The following is a 20464-nucleotide window of genomic DNA, read 5'->3' on the forward strand; positions in this document are numbered from 1 at the left end:
ACCACAAAATTGCACTGGGCTTAGGCAGTTATTAACGCTTTAACAGTTATTATCACTTCAGTTCCCTAAGAAAAGTTCAACAAAATTAAGTTATTATCATAGAGATCAGAGATGTCAAAGAGAAGAGAGATATTGGAGCTCAAAAGGAAAATTAAACATTATTTGCTTTCCAGAGGATATTCTATGGCTGACTTACAGGTTGATTTATCCCTCCGTTAACCAGAACTAACTTTTATATACTCAACCTCGGGTATGCATTTCATAATTGTCAGGTGGCACATCATCAAAACCCCGGTCTCAAATTGCTTGTAAGAATGTTTGTAATAAAAAGAACATTATATTTATATAATTTCATAGGAAGTAACCAAAGTTATTCCTATTCATTTAACAAAAACACTTTCACAAAGGAACCCATATTTACTAAGATGTAATATGATTTATGAATCCTGGTTCTTTTTAAATGACGTTCCTTCTTTTCCAATTTCCACATATGCACAATTCTATTCCTTCTAGACCCTTCTAGATCTCCACCATTGTATTAGATTTTTCCTGCTCCGTAATAAAAATAAACCGAATTAACTTTTTGTCCTGATCGATTCATTAAAAATCACCATTCCTTTACGTAATTAACATATATATACAGTATATATGTGACTATAATAAATTACGTAGCAATAACTTATAATAATCCTCATCATCTCCTGCTACGCCTTATTGACGCAAAGGGCCACGGTTAGATTTCACCATTCGTCTCTATCTTGAGCTTTTAATTCAATACTTCTCTATTCATCATCTACTCAACGCTCCACAGTCCTCAGCCATGTAGGCCTGAGTCTTCCAACTCTACTAATGCCTTGTGGAGCCCAGCTGAACGTTTGGTGAATTAATCTCTCTCGGGGAGTGCAAAGAACAAGCCCAAACCATCTCCATCTACCCCTCACCATGATCTTATCCGCATATGGCACACGAGTAATCTCTCTTATAGTTTCATTTCTAATCCTGTCCTGCCATGTAATTCCCATTATCCTTCTGAGGGCTTTGTTCTCAAATCTATTAAATCTCTTGGTAATTGTTTCATTTTCATACCATGACTCATGACCATATAGTAACACCATTCTCACTAAACTGATGCATAGTCTGATTTTCATATGTAATTTCAGGCGATTTGATTTCTAAATTTTACTTAACCTATCCATTGTCTGGTTTGTTTTTCTCAATCTTTCACTAAACTCTAATTCTAAAGACCCTGTATTGGAGATCATAGTTCCTATCTGTATTGGAGATCATAGTTCCTAAATATTTATCTAATTCTACCCCATTAATCCTTTCTCCTTCCAATGATATTTCATCTTCCATTGCATACTCCGTTCTCATCGTCTCTGTCTTTCTTCTATTTATCTTCAGCCCAACCTCGTGTGATATTTCATGCATTCTGGCAAACAAGCATTGTAAATCCTGTGGTGTTCTGCTAATACGGACAGCATCATCAGCATATTCTAGGTCTGCTAATTTCCTATCACCAATCCAGTCCAATCCTTCTCCACCATCTCCGACTGTTTTACGCATCACAAAATCCATGAGAAGGATACACAACATAGGTGACAACGCATTCCCTTGGAGTACTCCGCTGTTCACTGGAAATTCATTTGATAAGACTCCATTAATATTAACTTTGCACTTGCTATGCTCATGAACAGACTTAATCAAATCCACATATTTAAGAAGAATTCCATAATAATGCAGGACTCTCCACAAAATTGGCCGGCACTGCAGCTATTACGAGTTATAGGTCCTTGCTTAATATTGTTCTTCGGATTGAAAGATTAAGGGGTATGGTCCTGGTCTACTCATGCGTGCATGCACACTTCCATATGATCCAAATATAGTAAACCTATTACAAGAAAATAAAACAGGAAATATTTAGTTTAATGGCAGACATCAACACAGCTTAGAGAGAGCAGTAATGCGAGCGCCAGTTGAGTACTGAAATTCTATTAGGGATTTCATTACACGATATCGGAGGTTGAATCAGCCACATAAAAATGCCTAATTAAGTTACTTCAGATACTACAATGTTTTGATTAGCAATCTAAAAATTTTATTAATTTAGTCCCAGCCTAGATAAAACTTCGAATACTGTTAAAATTGAATGTTATAAGAGAAAAGGAACCTCTATTACAATTAACTGGATACCTTGTATTGTTGCTATAATCTGGGAAGATCAAAATGTAAAGGATGGTCAGGATTATGGAAACCCTTATACATTATGTACAATACTTGAAAGGCATAACAGATAAATGATATCCAGATCACAGGGACTAGGAATTTAATAGACTGCCAGTCCAACAAATTTAAATGCAATATCTCTGTTGAAGATCAGACAAGAGAATAATGTTCAAATTATGGCAAAATAAATTGATGAAAATATTTTCTAAAAGACAGACAGGTTTAAAAGCACGTCAACTTCATTAGTCACGATATAGGGCAAACTACTTACTAATAATGACCGTGTATAGTTTTGATTTTTACCATATATTATCATTACTACAATATAAGATGCAGTCTATAGACACAACGGTACCAACAAGGAAAGTATCCCAGCACGGAAGAGAAATGAAGAGTAAAGAATAAACAATGAAAAATATACATATGTATCAAGATACATTATCAATACCTCTTGCCGTTTCTACAACTACGACTCGTGCCACCACCAACGAAACAACGACTACGGTACTTTTTAACTGTTCTCTTAAACATTTATCTTCATTGATCATTGAATAAAATTCTCCTTTAATCTGAAAGTCAAAAAGAGTTCTACAAAACCAGACTACTCCCTCTTAAAACCTTCCTCCCCCTTAAACAATTCAGCAGACGAACTATCTTGGGTTCAATTTACCTTGTGATGAGTGGTGGTGATAATTGTCTTGTGCGCTGGTGGTGGTTGTGGTGGTAACTGGGTCTTGGTGTGTGGGTACGTGGCAATCCCGTCGAACCTGAAATTTAAAACCATTTATATTTAATGAAACTCAAAATTGTTATAATTTTTTCCATATTAGCAACAACAATAATAATGAATATGATGAATACCTTTATAATAACAAACTTATTTCACATGAGATTTCTACTAGCTAAATTTTCTAGCAAAATACAACGCAACTATGCTGAGAAAGGCGCAGACGCTTCATAAACAAATCGGTGTTTACATGAAGACAACATTCTTGAGAAATATTCGCATCTTCTCTTGATTCTCCTAAAGTTCATTGTTACCGTTTTCTGCTACTACTAATACTATTAATAATAACAACGACAACAACGCTAAGTAATTTCAAAATTAAAATATTTACCTTGTGCAATTATGAAAATTTTCCCATAAAATGTGTTAACAAAAGTAAACTATTTTTTTCGACAAAACATAACTGAAATTTCAAAAATGACAACGTGGATAATTATTTTCTTTATAAAAGTAGAGTAACAAAGTATGTTTAAACTGCTAAGCATCTCTATCTTGCACGAATGATTAAAAAAAGTTATGGTATGGTTCCCCAATACTGTTTACATTAATCTATCCGTTGACTAGGGATGTCTCACACTGGATACGATATTACTCTCTAATTTAGGTGAAAAATATTCACCAATAAGCGATGATGCAGAGCAATAGCATTTAAAGGTTTAAAGGCCGCACATGAATGGCAGAGGCATGGGACAGTACCATTGCCCTATCAAGCAGGACAATGCCCTAGAGACTGACCATAAATCATATGACCAGCGCCCAAGCTAGAAACAAGGGGGGCCAGGCAATGGCTGTGATGACTCTGCAGATAGACATATAGCCTCCCACAAACCTACCGTCCTTGGCTCACAAGGATGGTAAGGTTGCAGCAACCAAAGGAACTAACGAGTTTGAGCTGGACTCGAACCCCAGCCTGGCGTTCACCAGTCAGGGACGTTACCACATCACCCAGCACATCCCTTTATTACTGTTATAACTGAAGCATACCATACATAATACAACCAGTCTTGGGCTTATTCATCAGAACATAAATATACCTAATAATATCGAACGAACATAAAATCTACTGATCATTACTTGATATTCTAAGTACACGCATTTCTCTCTCTCTCTCTCTCTCTCTCTCTCTCTCTCTCTCTCTCTCTCTCTCTCTCTCTCTCTCTATATATATATATATATATATATATATAAATATATATATATATATATATATATTATATATGTATATATATACACACAAATGCACACATATATGTGTGTATATATATATATATATATATATATATATATATATATATATATATATATATATTTCGTTGGTCACGCTCAGCCCTCCCCTTCCATCAGGTTGGAGGGAGAGGGAGTAGCCATAATGCGTTTGCATGTGCGTGTGCCATTGTGTGTATATCTATCTACATATTTAGCTGTCAGTTCTGGGGAGTCGTGTACACTAGTATATATATATATATATATATATATATATATATATATATATATATATATATACATATATATATATATATATATATATATATATACATGTATATATATAAATATATATTTATATATACATATATATTTTTATACACACATATACACACACATATATATATAAATACATATATATATATATATATATATATATACATATATATATATATATATATATACATACATATCTTTATACACATATATATACGCACACACATATATATATGTATATATATGTATGTATATATATATATATATATATATATATATATATATATATATATATATGTATATATATAGTATAATTTTGGGTGTGGAGGAATGCCCACTTGAATCTAGATGGAGTTATTGGCAGCAGGGTGGCGGATTGGGTTTAAGGCAATAGACATACACTGAATAGTTTGGCCTATGCTTTACATATTTTCCTCTGGCATACACCTGGCAGCACTGAGATTACTAAACAATTCTTCCTCGCTCAAGGGGTCCCTTGCCTAAGTTAGATAGGCACTGCACATCACAAGGAACTGGCTACCCTTTGATGAACATAGCCAATGAATCCTCTACAGATCTAGTCAGTCAATGGAAAGAGAAGATGACAAAATAGTCCCCAGTCCTGGACGTAGAGGGGTGCTAAGTATCTCTCGGTTTATAAATACTAAAGAAAAATTTAAAATTAGTAATTGGAATGTTAGTCATGAATGAATATATGGAATATAGTTTGGACATCTTGCCCCTGAGTGAAACACGTTGTAAGGGAATTGGTAAGGAAACCTTAGACCAAGGAAATATATATATATATATATATATATATATATATATATATATATATATATATATATATATATATAAATATATATATATATATATATATACATATATATATATATATACATACATACATATATGTCTATATATATATATATATATATATATATATATATATATATATATATATATATATATATATATATAGCCAGGAATGACAGATGCCGTTGCAAGAGAAGGGGTATGAATGTTGATGACACCAAGAGCAGAAAAGGCATTAACTGAGAGGAATTCTGTGAATAGTAGATTGTTGCTTGCAAAGTTTAAATCAAAGCAGTGCAATATGAGTATTATAGTTTGCTATGCACCAACAAATGATTCCACTGAGGAAAGGAAAGATGAATACTATGAAGCACTGCAGGGTGTAATAAATGAGATCCCAGAGAGATATAAAAATTGTTACTGGTAACCTCAATTGTTACTGGTGACCTCAATGCTAAATTAGGAAGGCATAATCAAGGTATAAAGAATGTGATGGGTGTTGAGGATCTTGGAGAAGTTCCACATGAAAATGGAAATGTACTGACCAAATTTTCATTTTGAGACATTGTAAAGCAATGTGTAGAATATAGAAATACACTTTTGTTGGCAATTGTGGACTATGAAATAACCTTCGATAAAGTGCATCGGTGTATTTTGTGGAGAGTCTTGCATTATTATGGAATTCCTCTTAAATATGTAAATTTAATTAAGTATGTTCATGAGCATAGCAAGTGCAAAGTTATTGTTAGTGGAATCTTATCAAATGAATTACCAGTGAGCAGTGGAGTCCTCCAAGGGAATATGCTGTCACCTATGTTGTTTATCCTCCTAGTGGATTTTGTAATGCCTAGAACACTCTGAGATGGTGGAGAAGGATTACATAGCAAGTGCAAAGTTAATGTTAGTGGAATCTTATCAAATGAATTTCTAGTGAACAGTGGATTAATCCAAGGGAATGTGTTGTCACCTATGTTGTTTATCCTCCTCATGGATCTTGTAATGCCTAGAACACTTGGAGATGGTGGAGAAGGATTTGACTGGATTTTTAAAGAGAAATTAACTGACCTAGAGTATGCTGATGATGCTGACCTTATTAGCAGACAACAATAGGATTTGCAATGCTTTCTTTCCAGTAGCCATGAAATATCACACGAGGTTGGGCTTAAGATAAATAGAAGAAAAACAGAGATGATGAAAATGGGATATGCAATGGAAGATGAAATATCATTGGTAGGAGAAAGGATTAATGAGGTACAATCATTTAAGTATTTAGGAACTATGATCTCCAATACAGGGTCGTTAGAATTTAAGTTTAATGAAATATTGTAAAAAGCAAATCAGACAATGGCTAGGTCAATAAAATTAGGAATCAAATCGCATGAAATTACATATAAAAATCAGGCTAAATATCAGTTTAGTGAGATTTGTGTTACTGTATGGACATGAGTCGTGGTATGACAATGAAACCATTTCCAACAGATTTAATAGATTTCAGAACGAAGCTCTAAGAAGAATATCGGGAGTTAAATGGCAGGACAGGATTATAAATGAAACTATATGAGATTACTCTAGTGCCATAAGTGGATGAGAGCATGGTGAGGGCTAGATGGAGGTGGTTTGGGCATGCTTTTCACACTCCCCAAGAGAGACTAGTTCACCAAACGTTTAACTGGGCTCCACAAGGCACTAGAATAGTTGGAAAACCCAGGCTTACATAGCTGAGAACTATGAAGCGTCAAGTGGGAGATGATGAATGGAAAAGCATTAAATTAAAAGCTCGAGAGAGAAACGACTGACGAAATTCAACCGAGGCTCTTTGCTTCAATAGGCGTAGGAAGAGATGATAATGATATATATATATATATATATATATATATATATATATATATATATATATATATATATATATATATATATATATATATATACATGATACTTCCGCACATGAATATGAAATGAGGTTTGCCCAAGTATATACAAAGTATTGATATAAAGCATAGTTAGATACATAACGATAACAGTGATTAAATTACCCAAGAAACAGAGAATGCAATTTATGCTCATATACAGTATATAATAAAACAACCTGTTGATTTTAATATAACAATAGCTTCGACACTTCCCTAGAATTGCTCGATCCTTAAAATAGAATTCGTAGAACAAAAGCGAGTGAGCGTTTGCCGGGCTAATCATACGAAGATTAATCGGGTTTCGCCCATTTCCATCAGCGGCATCTAACGACATTATTTCCTCTTGAGGCCGGGAGAGTGACTCAGGGCAATAGTTGACATCAAAATGATAATTCTGATGGTATTTTACTCGTTTACTGCAATTATCTTCAACATCCTCCTTTTGGAATATGTTACATTATTTTCTTAGCTTGTTTGTGTTTATCAAACCTCTTAGAGATTTGTTTCCCGTCGTTTATTACAAAACGTTTGGAAAGGAACGAAAATGAGCATCATCGCTGATCCAGGAAACCAAAAATTCCCTTAAAAATGGAAACCTGATTATTTAACACTACACTAATAAGAAATCTGTAGGTCAGCTTTACTGTTAAGCTATGTTAACCTCAAAATTTATGGGCCCGTTTCAAAGCATGATAAAGAGGGGTCAAGAGAAGGCCATGGCGTTTATAATTCTCTGCCAAAAGAAAGTTTTGATCGCAGATAAAATACCTATTATAGCAGCTACTAATTTGTTAGTGTAGGCTAGATATCCTGCATTCTGGCCACCCATAGGACCTCAATGGAAAATTCATTTTGGCGAATTTGCAAATAAAATCGCTATAAAGTAGCACTGATCCCAAATCAGATGAAACGACGCTGCACTGCACTGCATGACCCTCTGGCCAGACCTGGCACTCTCCCTTTGCTTTTCGAGTGCTTCCTTCAACGTTACCTCCCTGGAGTTTCCAGGCTGGAGATACTAGGATTATGCAATTAAACGCAATAAGATGTAAACATTTAGATACAGTGACCACATTAAATAGCGAAAAGTTTCTTTGTTCTTATACCAGGTTCTATTAAAAAATTACTAATACATAAATACTGAGAATTCTATTTTCCCCTCACATATCTTATCAGCAAAGAAAGATACTTGAGTAGATATGTCAGAAAAATAAGCCATTTTAACTACTGCATCTTTTATCCTAAATTTCAGAACTGGCATGAAACCCAACCGGACAATTCAAAAGGAAGGAATTTATAAACAGTTACACAAGACGTAGAAATCCAATAAACAAAGAAACAATTATTTACAAGCTCATATATTTTGTGCAGGCTGGTGCATAAATCTTTAAGATTTTCCAATTTTTCAACAAGTTCGTCGTAATACGGATGTAATATTTTCAATTAGTAAATGGCACGATAAATGGCTGCCAATGATGGCTCAAAAAAAAAAAATAAAATAAAAAATAAAATAAATAAATAAATAAAACTGGAGAGACTTTCGTGTGAAATATACTTTTCAAATGGAGCACATCGACCATAATAGAGAGAGAGAGAGAGAGAGAGAGAGAGAGAGAGAGAGAGAGAGAGAGAGAGAGAGAGACTCATTCGTGCGTGGAAATTGGCTGTCACGTTGAGAAACTGAGGATTTTTACCCAGACAGTGAAGTGAGGTTTCAATATAATCAACGATAAGGTCTTTCTTCCTTTCAGAGCCATGAAATGGACAGTTACCTCAAGAGAGAATTCTGCAATGCGGACGTTTTGACTCAGGGGACGGGGTGCTGAAGGGAAAGAAGGAGTTATTCGCAAAACAAAAATCGGGGATTTGACGCTTCGCTGGGAAAAGAAAAATATTTGTCGGGAAAAGCAAGTTTTTAAAGTGAGCGACGAGAACTTAATTCGCCACTGAACGGCTTCAATTGAGACGGAGAATAGGTCGGTCTCACTATCACGAAGATCGTGACTTGCGTCAAAAACCCATTGGAACCATTTGAAGTCATTACTCTGGTTGAGGAAATTAAGCGACAATTTAATAGTTCTGTAAACAAATTTACTAAATTCAATTACTCTGGATTTTTTGAGAACCGAATCTTTTTTATTTTAGTTTAGAACTTTAGAGATACAACACGGTGGTTCTTATCATAAAATTCTTTACCTAAGCTCATATCATCAACAATCTACAATGAATGGAAAAAAAAATCCCTCATTAAAAGTGATCTCAATCCAACATGCTTCTGCGCATAATTCAAATTATTAATTTTATTTTTACTATCGAGAGTTTTAAACGATTTTTTTTTTTTTTTGCAGATTTAAAATTGATAAACAAAATATAATTTGTAACTTCCAATTCAATGAGGCATCAAAACAGGGATTTCTCACAAGCACCAATAGGTTGCAAACATCCAAAAATAACAGCAATTAGAAAGAACCTTAGCTAAACCCGAATGAGTTCTATGCAAGAAAGAGTCCACAAACGAGACCTCTGAAACTTTTGAGAAATTGCCAAAAAGGACAAAAATACCATTGAGCTGAAAGAAATGATCACCACATACTTTAAATAAAGAAAGGCTAGCGAGAATCCACAACCATTTGGCATTGTGTACCATGAACCCAAACTGCTCGTTACGAGGATGAATTAACCCATGAGGGCGGGTGACAGACTCTCCCCGCTCCTACGAAAGAATGGAAAGAAATGCCAGCGAGGAAAGTAAAACATCTCTATAAGGATATCAAAATCCAATGGAACACTGGAATAATATCTCTCTCGAAGGCAGTAGCCAAAAATATTCAACACTTACAATTAATTAGACCTAAGGAAATTCAGTTAATGTGCATTTACACTCTTATCATTATCCAAAAAAAAACCCACCCACTTACATCATTGAAATAGTTCAAACTGCCTAATTATATCCGTAAGGGTAGTAAAATAAAAGCAAAATAAGACTAAAAATTAGTTTCACCTTTTATGTTTTTCCTATTCCTTAATGTTCACACACACACACATACACACACAAAAACACACACACATAATATCTGAAGCCAAAACTAAGAGGACGCAAAAACAAATGTATTTATTCTATCATTACATACCAAACGAAATTTAAAATGTACATGGCTTCACAAAATTAAACGTATGGTGTGCAGAAAATGTAGAAGCTATGGCATAATGTTTGCAAATGTACTGGAGATGTGGTATAGAAGAGTAATTACGGAAAGCATTAAAAAAGAAACAATCGCATTTATTCCAGCAAGATTAGTTTTCAAAAGGGATTCCATAAGACCTTTTGAAGAGATTGTCAAGTCTCGGCCTCCTGGAGAATACGTCTACCCTTTACCACTCTTTCTGTGTGATCATAAATTAATGATAGCAATCTCACTTACTTTGATTAATTTTAGTGTTTATCAATGTTTCTGAGAGACTGAAAAGTAAATAAACTTCACTCAGATGGCAGAGTAAGCACCATAGCAACAGTAATTTGCACTTTAATCATGTAGGTATAGCATTCTCATTTCATAAAATATAAAGAACACGTGTAGATTGTTTATTTGTTTAAAAATCATGATTTTACCACAGAAATTATCACAATAAAAACACAAAATCACCCCAAAGATATGCATGTGTATCTACTGTTTATACAAGTACTATGCACCATCCTGTATAATTTATTTTCGTTTTAGCAATATCTAGATTTGGATAGATCAAAGTACCCGATAATCATGTATGTCACAGAGACAAGAGAGGATACGCAAAACACCATGTCTCTCATTAAACAAATTCCTCCCGCAAAGTATTGTGTAATAGAATAAGAACAGAATATCTGATCTTCTTCAAATAAAACATTCTTGAGGAACGAAACACAATACGTGATCGAGGGACCGGAACATGTGTGTCTTTGGTTGCAACATTTCCATGCAGTAGTTCTTGTCCTCTGGAGCTATTGAAGATGCAACCAGGCATTCCAAAAGGAAGACACTCCTTACTCTTAAGAGAGAGAGAGAGAGAGAGAGAGAGAGAGAGAGAGAGAGAGAGAGAGAGAGAGAGAGAGAGAGAGAGAGAGAGAGTTTGGAGAAGGGAAGGGGACGATGAGTGTGTCGAGGAGGGAGTTTTGAGAAAGCTTCCATCCGTAGATGTCTTTGCATAATGGACTAGTTATACAAAGGTTTCGATACAAAGCGATGTCGCTCCTAAGGCAACAATCGGAGTTTCATCCTTTTGGGAGAAATTTTACGTTCGCAATCCAGAATTTGCAGCGGAGGCACATAAAGGGAATTGGAGAATTCGATTCTCAACTTCTCTCATTGTCCTTTTAAACTTTCCGAAGAGAAACCACAAGAAATTTCAAACATAACTCTGCCTATATTCGGCAGTAGTTCAAATATCCTATAAAGTAAACGATATATAACTATCAAAAATATTCTTTTTACATATATTGAATTTGAATCACTTTTTAAAGTATAAGCTTTTTTCCATAGGCCTTTTATTTTCCTTCATAGTCCATAAGCATATCATGGTTAATCCTTTAAACATAAACATTTATATGACTTAAAATATGTTTTGCCTCTCAAAAACAACAAAGATTATTGATTCTTAGTCTTCCAGATATCATATAAACAAAGTTTTAATCTCCAATCTATTATTCTGGTGAATTACGTTCCCGGATTCAGTTTCTTTTATCAACAATTCTCATTTCGTCTTTACCCTTTCCCAAAACAAATTTTCCTTCGTCATCAGCAAATCCTTTTCTTTTCTTATGCCTCCTTCCACAATAAGTTCATCTCACCATTTCCGGCATTCCAATTTCTTCTCCCTTTATTTCGTTCGCTTCTTTTGTCGTTCCACTTTGTCCTTACTCAGAATTCCTTTCTTTTGGATCCCATCTTTCATCATGAGAATCGTCTGCACTGTTAATTCAGAGTGCAAGTGAGGTAAAAGATATTTTAACTACCTTCTCTCTCTCTCTCTCTCTCTCTCTCTCTCTCTCTCTCTCTCTCTCTCTCTCTCTCTGACCGTAAACTAGTCTTCAAATATCAGAACTCTAGATTTCTTGCTCGGGTAGTTTATGCATATCATAAGGTCGAAAACCTGTTGGCATACCAGATATCATAGAGCTATAGCTTATCTTTTATCTTAATTACAGAAGTACCTAACACTAACCTAATTCAGCCAAATTCAAAAATAATTTTTGCATTACTTTTTTGCTTTGTTAAATACTTGAATCGACTCTTTAAGGTATCTCCACTATTATGGTACTATTTCCAGTTGAAAACATTCAATCATTCTCTTATGAAGCTGGTCTAGTGTAGAGTAAATATTTTATTCATGTATTTCATTTGTGTATCTAAGAGGTATATAGCCAGCTCGTAAGGTAAGTTCCTCTCTTGTAGGTTTAAGTATTTGTATGTAAATTACGTAAGACTTTCATTGTTCATGTAACTGTATTTTTCATTCATGTCAGTGTATGTAAATTTACGTTATTTTTAAGAATTAACTTTTTATTTCACGAATTTTGTTACAAAGTCTTATGCAGTCTCAAATAAGTGTGCTGTACGAATCATACAAGGTATGAACAAGGGCTTATGAAATTTTCTTACGTTTTTACGAGGTATTGCGTCATGTTTGTGATAGATTACGCAAGTGTTATATTTCCACGTGTTTGGAATGTTCTAAAAAAAAACCAGAGTTAGTTTTACCTTCTTTTTATTGCTTTGAGGACGTAGGTGGACGGAGATAGGTGACAGAGTGTCGCCGTGCTCATGCGTTGGCATTCATCAGATACTTGACTTATTGGCAATCTTATGCTGCTAGGCACTGCTCCTAAGCTTCTAGACCCCTGGATCTAGAAGGATCTAAAATAATTAAGTCAATATATATACACCCCAGGAATGCATAGAAGCAGAAGAGATCCAGCCTGTCCCAGTGAAAGAGCCAATATCCTCTCTCCTCAAGTGCTTCGAGTGTGTGCCCTCTCCAAACTGAGTAAGTTCTTACCAACATATATCGTGTGTAGTGTGTTCAAATGTTAATGAAACGTTGAAGGTGATTTCAAATTTATTGCGTTATTGTACATGCTGGTATTATATAAATTTTTGTAATTAGCCCTGTGAGTTTAGGTTAAAACACTGAAGTGTATTTATTCTGTGTATCTGTTCGATTACCTCGTGAGTCAAAACACGTGAGTGAATTAATTGCTTTTATATAAATTTCATTTAGCATTTACTCTTTAGAGTGTTGAGGTGTTAACCACTTTCATTGATTATCAAGATTAAATATTTGTGTAAAATTTAATTTCCAGTGAAACAAGTGATTATATAATTTTCAGTGGGTAATATTCTCTTGTCTTAGTCAAAGGCTTAGTTCAGATTTGATATTTTGAGTTAAGTGATCATATAATTTTCAGTGTAATATTTTCTTGTTTTAGTCTAAGGTTTTGTTTAGATTTAATATTTCGAATGATTCATTTTGATATTAATTTTTTTGGTACTAATGTTGTAAATATTTTTTAGAATATATTTGTTTTTGTAAAGTGTGTATTATTTCAATCACCAGTATTTATTAAAGAGCTCTCTCGTATCCTTATCTAAGAATCGAAGTAAGAGGTTGTTTTGAATACTTCTTAATAATAATTACTCAGTTTGTTTTGAGTGTACGTAAGAGACCTTTGGATAGTGAGTTTTTTTATATTAGCGTCTGGGAATTATGTAATTTTCTCAAAGTTCAGGAATTATTCAAGTGTAACAGATTTATGTAAAAACAAACAGGTGAGTTAGGAACTCAGGAGGTTATGTAACTTGCCAGCCGTAATATATAATATATTCTTTGGTGCCAAGACCCGGGACCATAATAATTCATTAAGTGTATACATTTCCCTGGAAGTTGAATAAAAACTAGCGAGATAAAAAATATAATGCACAAAAGTCAAGGAAAAGCTTGAATACCAGTAAATTATAACTGCTAAGTTCTATAGAAAACTTGCAAATCACCAAAAAACAATAACTCGGCCAAAGACGCTTATCCAAAACAAAGAAAGCAGGATGCACTACACTCAATGCAGCGAAAAACAGCCCATAGGGGAGGGCTCCTGGTTTTAAATGAATGCCACATCCCCAGAGATCAACTGCTTGCCTTCTTTCTCTAACCCTGCTCCACCTCCTTATCCTCTGTGCCTGGATTTCTTTCTCTCGCTCTCTGTTTCAATATAAATTTGTTTATTGCCGAGTTTGTATCCGAAATTATTCTAACTTTTGTTTCACTCCACAACTGAGGTAAAATTCAAGGCTGATTTCCATATAAAGGATATGCCAGATGTTTGCCGCTAGACATAGATAACAGTAAAAAAAAATTACATAAGGAACTATCAATAGAAGAGGGGGAGCTCAATTTTAATGAAAGTGATAAGGAAGTGTTGGCTCAGAGAAGCAGTATCCTTTGGGTAAAGAAACTGTAAAAATATCATGGCAGTACAGTATATGATGAATTAAGGAAAGGCCATGATAAAAGGAAAAGGTGACCCTCGTGGGTGGTCAGTTGGAGTTGCGAGAAAGGGTGGAGGGGGATGAGAGAGGTGGATGATGGGGAGGGGACGTGGGTGGGGGATGGGGAAGGTGAAATAGGGCGACATCATGAATAAAAAGCGTAATAATGAATAAGAGGGAATTGGGATAATATTTGTCATAAAACGGTAATATAAATATATGAATAAGAGAGCGCTAGAAATCATAAGCAGAGAAAATAAGGTGATAAATTGGAGAAAGCAAATAAGAGAGACAGTGAGTAAGGAGGATGGGTCAGAGAGCGGGACGCTAATTTGTGGATAAGTGGCCCCAGTGGGGGAATCCACTTAAAAATAGGTGTCCTCTATCAGCCATTTTTCGCTGATTTGAGTATAGCTCACAGGGTTTAGGCAATATGAATACAAGTGAAAGGTCCTTACATGAATGAAACTTCCATAAAAAAGCCAAATCTGTTACCGGACACTGGTACAGCTTTATAAATAATGCCTCAGTTGCAGTTCATTAGAGGAAACTATTTTCAAGTCCTGCAGCAAAGACAGCTTGGAATCAAAATGACACAGGTAACGACAATCCTTTAGAATAACGGAGACCAGTGTTAAAAAGGCCCAATGCACCATAAACTGTAAAGTGAAAGTACTGAATAAGAGTGGTAATTTGAAATTTTAGTTTCAACTCAGAAGATCAAAGCCAGCCATGAATAGCCACAGTCACCCAAAATGAAGTGGCTCACCAACTTCTGCTCAATGGAAAGCCAAATAACAATGAATGGGGATGCTTAAAGAAAATAAAGATGGACATGGAGCAAGTTATGTCTAAGAGGGCAGTCAGACTAGATGGAATTACAGAAGAGATGATCTTACACTTTGGTGAGTGAACAAAAGAATGGGTCTTTGCACTATTCAACAAATGTGTTGCATTTGATTGTTGCGGTGCATCTTGAATAGGAGGCAGCCTCTCGGCCTGCTTCTACCTGTTTGTGAACAAAAACTATTTCAGCTTCCGAACTGAGGTAATCTTGGTGCCCGGCATGTGGGACGATGTCAATGGGCTTCAGTGTGGTGTCCAGTTTTCCTATTGCTGATATCTCGTCATCACTGGCCTCTCTGAATGCCTTTCAGAATGCCAGCTTTCCAGTCAAGAAGCTTAGGAGCCACAGCCTTTATCAGAGCCTTAATACTGCTCTTAACTAACTCAGTCAGCTCATGTTTAGGAATTTCATCTCCTGGGTGTGACCTCTGGTAAATGGCCATTGCAGGAGCATGCAGAGTTTGCTTTCCATCAGGGTATCTTCAGTAAAGTTAACGTTGTCCACAGCAAAGTGCATGTGTCTTCCCTGAACACACACACACACATACACATACACACACACACACACATACACATACACACATATATATATATATATATATATATATATATATATATATATATATATGAAACTTCTGTAATACCCTAAGTAATATGTATAATCTGCGTTTTAATCACCATGCTGGTAATACACGTATTTAAGACCGCCAACATGTTTTTTTATTGGTATTTGGAATTTCCTTGAGATGTTTGAATAGGTGGCATGCTTTCATAACAAAATCCCCACGGGAAGGTACCACATATGCTATCATCTCTTTATGGAATGGCAAAATTCGACAAGATGCTATTAAAAAAATGAAAGGGTCAAACAAATGAACTATCCAAGGTATCCACTTCATGGATATTAGGCAACAAGACAGCGACTAAAGTCTAGAAAAAACTTCTTGGAGTGGAGGGTCCTGAACAACTAAACCATGCTGCCTACAGATTGATGAAGTGAAGGGAGAGTGACTGTACTTCAACCAATGGAGCACTATCTGACCCTAGCGAACACCTACCTTGGGGACCAACCTTAACAGAAATGAGTGGACCACCTTAAAATGAGCTAGTTCCAAGGTTGGGAAAAATGGAGATAGACTTCAGAAGTAGGAATATGTCACCAATGCTGATTGCCCCAGTGGTGAATCTCCCCTGACTATTGACCATATCCTCCACTGCTGCCCACTAAGACCTGCATGTAGCCTACTAATGTAGATCTACAGGAAGCAAATGACGGAGACATCTATTGGATACATGCGGAGTACGATAACATATGAATAATGAAGTAAAGTAGAGCTCCCAACCTGGCAGACTATAAAACTTGGCTAATTCATAATAATTGTTAATATCTATAAAGCTTAGGAATGTGGCATTTCCTACTTGATAATTACTTTCTACTTCATTCAATTTGCATTATCTACAAACTGTTGCTTTATTTATCTTGGTAGGCAAACAAATAATAGGTAAACACATAATAAAAACATCTTTGCCCTTCATTCCTGTGGAATTTTAATATTTCAGGTTGCCATCTCCAGAAATGTCATCAATAATAACTGGAAGTTATTTACAGAAGTCAAAAGGACACATCCTATAACATCAAATATTCGTAGTTTAAAAGAGAGGCGATGTGGTTTAATCAAAGGCTGTATTCACCTCAATTCGAGATACTACAACTAATTTTATTAATAATTTCTGTGTTTGATGACACTTATAAGACCTAAATGAGCATCACATTTCCTTGATTGTTTCTTATGGTCATACTGACCTAGAGCTTCTCTATTCTGGAAACAATTGCATCGCCCCAAAATTATCAAATAGGATGAGTTTGTGGGAATGCACCCAAACATACTTTGATGATAAAATATGATTTGAATCTTCACCGCTACTACTGATAAGGTTGTATTTTTTCTGAACATCCTCGAATACAAAAAAATCTATCGTGAAGTGTCTCAGAATAGCAGGTATCTTGGAGTTGGAGGAGACCATCAATACAGGCAATACTTAAAGGATACCGAATATATTTTGATTCAAAGATTAATCATTTCAACTTAATTACCCAAATATGGAAATAATCTTTAGTTAATAGAGCTTTTTTATCTCCCCTAATCTCTATTTTAGATTTGACGCCAAACTGCATCAAAACCTAACAAGATCAACTCAGAGGAATTATGTTACCATATACTTTGTCATAACACGGTGATGTCATCGCTCTGAGTTGATCTATCTAGTTCGTGCTGCAGTTTGCCGTAAAATGTATCACTTATCATGATAGGGCACATGCTAACCAAGAAGCCAATGTTGATCATTTGTCTGATTTTTGTAAACCAATTTGCGACAAAATAAACTAGCCAAAAGTTTCTAAAGCTTTTACTCATTTTTTTTTTTTAAAGTGTGGATGGCTCTCTCAAACATATGACTATCAGTTCTGATGGCCTCACCTCCTACATGGGCAAGACAAACAAGAACAATTGAAGTAAAGGTATGAGTTGGAAGAGTAGCCTCTACAAGCGTGGTGTGAAATAAAGTTCGTCCCCCCCCCACCCCAAGGAAAAACAAGAATACATTATACTCCCCAGCAGAAATTCCATATACTAAAAGTACTCCCCTAGTAATTATTCCATATGATATATGCACTTCTCAATACTTATCTCATATGGAATACGAACTGCCCCCCTAAAATTTAAGGTAATTTAAATAAAATGACCTTAAATTCTAGTGTTTTCCTCTCCGTAAATGATCAGTAAAATTCAGATGACTAATTTTGTCACTGAATAGACAAGCATTTTTTTAAAACTTAAATCTATCTGTCTCACCTAGATAAGACATGTCTCATCAATTTGTTTTGCATAGAATATCAGTCATCATCTATTAGCGTGCCTTTTTCCCATTCGTATGGGGTAACATGGTTGCCTTCTTCTTCAGTATATATATATATATATATATATATATATATATATATATATATGTATATATATATGTATATATATATGTATATACAGTATATATATATAAATATATATACATATATATACATATATATATGTATATATATTTATATATATACTGTATATACATATATATATATATATATATATATATATATATATATATATATATATATATATATATATATATATATATATATATATATATACACACAAATGTACCACGGCCGTAATGTTCTTTTAATCTTGCATATTCTCTATTGCATTGTTTTATCATGTTAAGGGGTTTATGATACTAAATCAATAATAACTATTAGTTATTATACATAATTCCCTTGACGCAATCAAAGGTCCGAATTGCAGACATTACGTGACTTTTCTAGGACATTTCGTTCAAAAAGGCCCCAATCACCTCTCTGCAACCACATCATTATGTCTGGAATCCCCCTTTGCCTATCTAACAGATCTGCAACTGGAGCCGCAGCCTTGTGCCCTTTGACCAAGGGTGTCTGTCCTACAGGTATATGCAAAACAAAGTAATTGCATTCATTTTGTCTATTACAGAGATTTGAACCAGATGCATTCTGTAAGTTAACGAGCAGAGATCCAGTTTCTGTTAACATTTTATTTGGTATTAAACACCCTCCCACAAAAAACTTTAAGGAAGTCATGTTCTTAACACCTCTGTCCGCTAAGAGGAAAAATAATTCTACAGTAAATAGACATGTTTAGTGAATTTAATGTAGAACAAAAAAAAAAAAAAAAAAAAAAAAAGTCAGTAGGGACAGGCACTGAACCTCCGAATGAAGAACTTCGCCTAGATGCACGGCTGGAAAAATACATTATCTAATGAAACATCCTTACTTGGGCAAATGGAACTGGAGCTCACAGATGAAAAAAAAATATCGTATAAGATATATCTAGTTCCTAAAATGAACAATATGAATTCACACCATTAGATAATGAACATACTTTAGTAATCTAAGTATGTAAGATGAGTTCTCTATTATCAAGAGCAATATTTCCTGCGACTAATCAGAAAAAAATATATACTTAAACCTTCATAACAGTATTTTTGGGCCCCATTTTATTCCTAACAGTTTTTATTTCAACATTTAACTTCATTGAGAAATTTTTTTGTCATATGTATCAGAATAAATCTAAAACACCAAGTTAATAAGATGTCGACCTATTCTGAGTCCATCACACGACAATGGAGCAATAATTCGTGCCTTTTACCACCATATGGTTAACCCACCCCTCAAGTGCCACGTGATTTGGCACACACTCATAAAGAACGCACTAGTCTACTATATATATATATATATATATATATATATATATATATATATATATATATATATATATATATATACATATATATATATATATATTAGTATATATATAAATATATATATATTTATATATATATTAGTATATATAAATATAATATATATATATATATACATATATATATATATACACATATATATAGACATATATATAAGTATAAATATATATATATATATATATATATATATATATATATATATATATATATATACATATATATAGACATATATATAAGTATATATATATATATATATATTAGTATATATATAAATATATATATATTTATATATATATATTAGTATATATAAATATAATATATATATATATATACATATATATATATACACATATATATAGACATATATATAAGTATAAATATATATATATATATATATATATATATATATACATATATATAGACATATATATATATATATATATATATATATATATATACATATATAAATATATATAGATATAAATAAATATAGATATAAATATATATAGATATAAATATATATAGATATAAATATATATATATATATATAT

General features: G+C 33.9%; 1 protein-coding gene across 1 annotated transcript in view; it reads right to left on the reverse strand.

Annotated features, from left to right (window-relative positions):
- dally (division abnormally delayed protein) overlaps positions 1 to 20464 on the reverse strand; it is a 995610-nt gene that overhangs the window by 90914 nt on the left and 884232 nt on the right. Inside the window, exon 4 of the mRNA XM_068378627.1 lies at positions 2897 to 2993. Coding sequence (XP_068234728.1) covers positions 2897 to 2993 — 97 coding nt within the window. The remainder of the gene's footprint in view (positions 1 to 2896; positions 2994 to 20464) is intronic.

The sequence above is a fragment of the Palaemon carinicauda genome, chromosome 8, assembly GCF_036898095.1.
Source record: "Palaemon carinicauda isolate YSFRI2023 chromosome 8, ASM3689809v2, whole genome shotgun sequence".
Classification (NCBI taxonomy): Eukaryota; Metazoa; Arthropoda; class Malacostraca; order Decapoda; family Palaemonidae; genus Palaemon; species Palaemon carinicauda.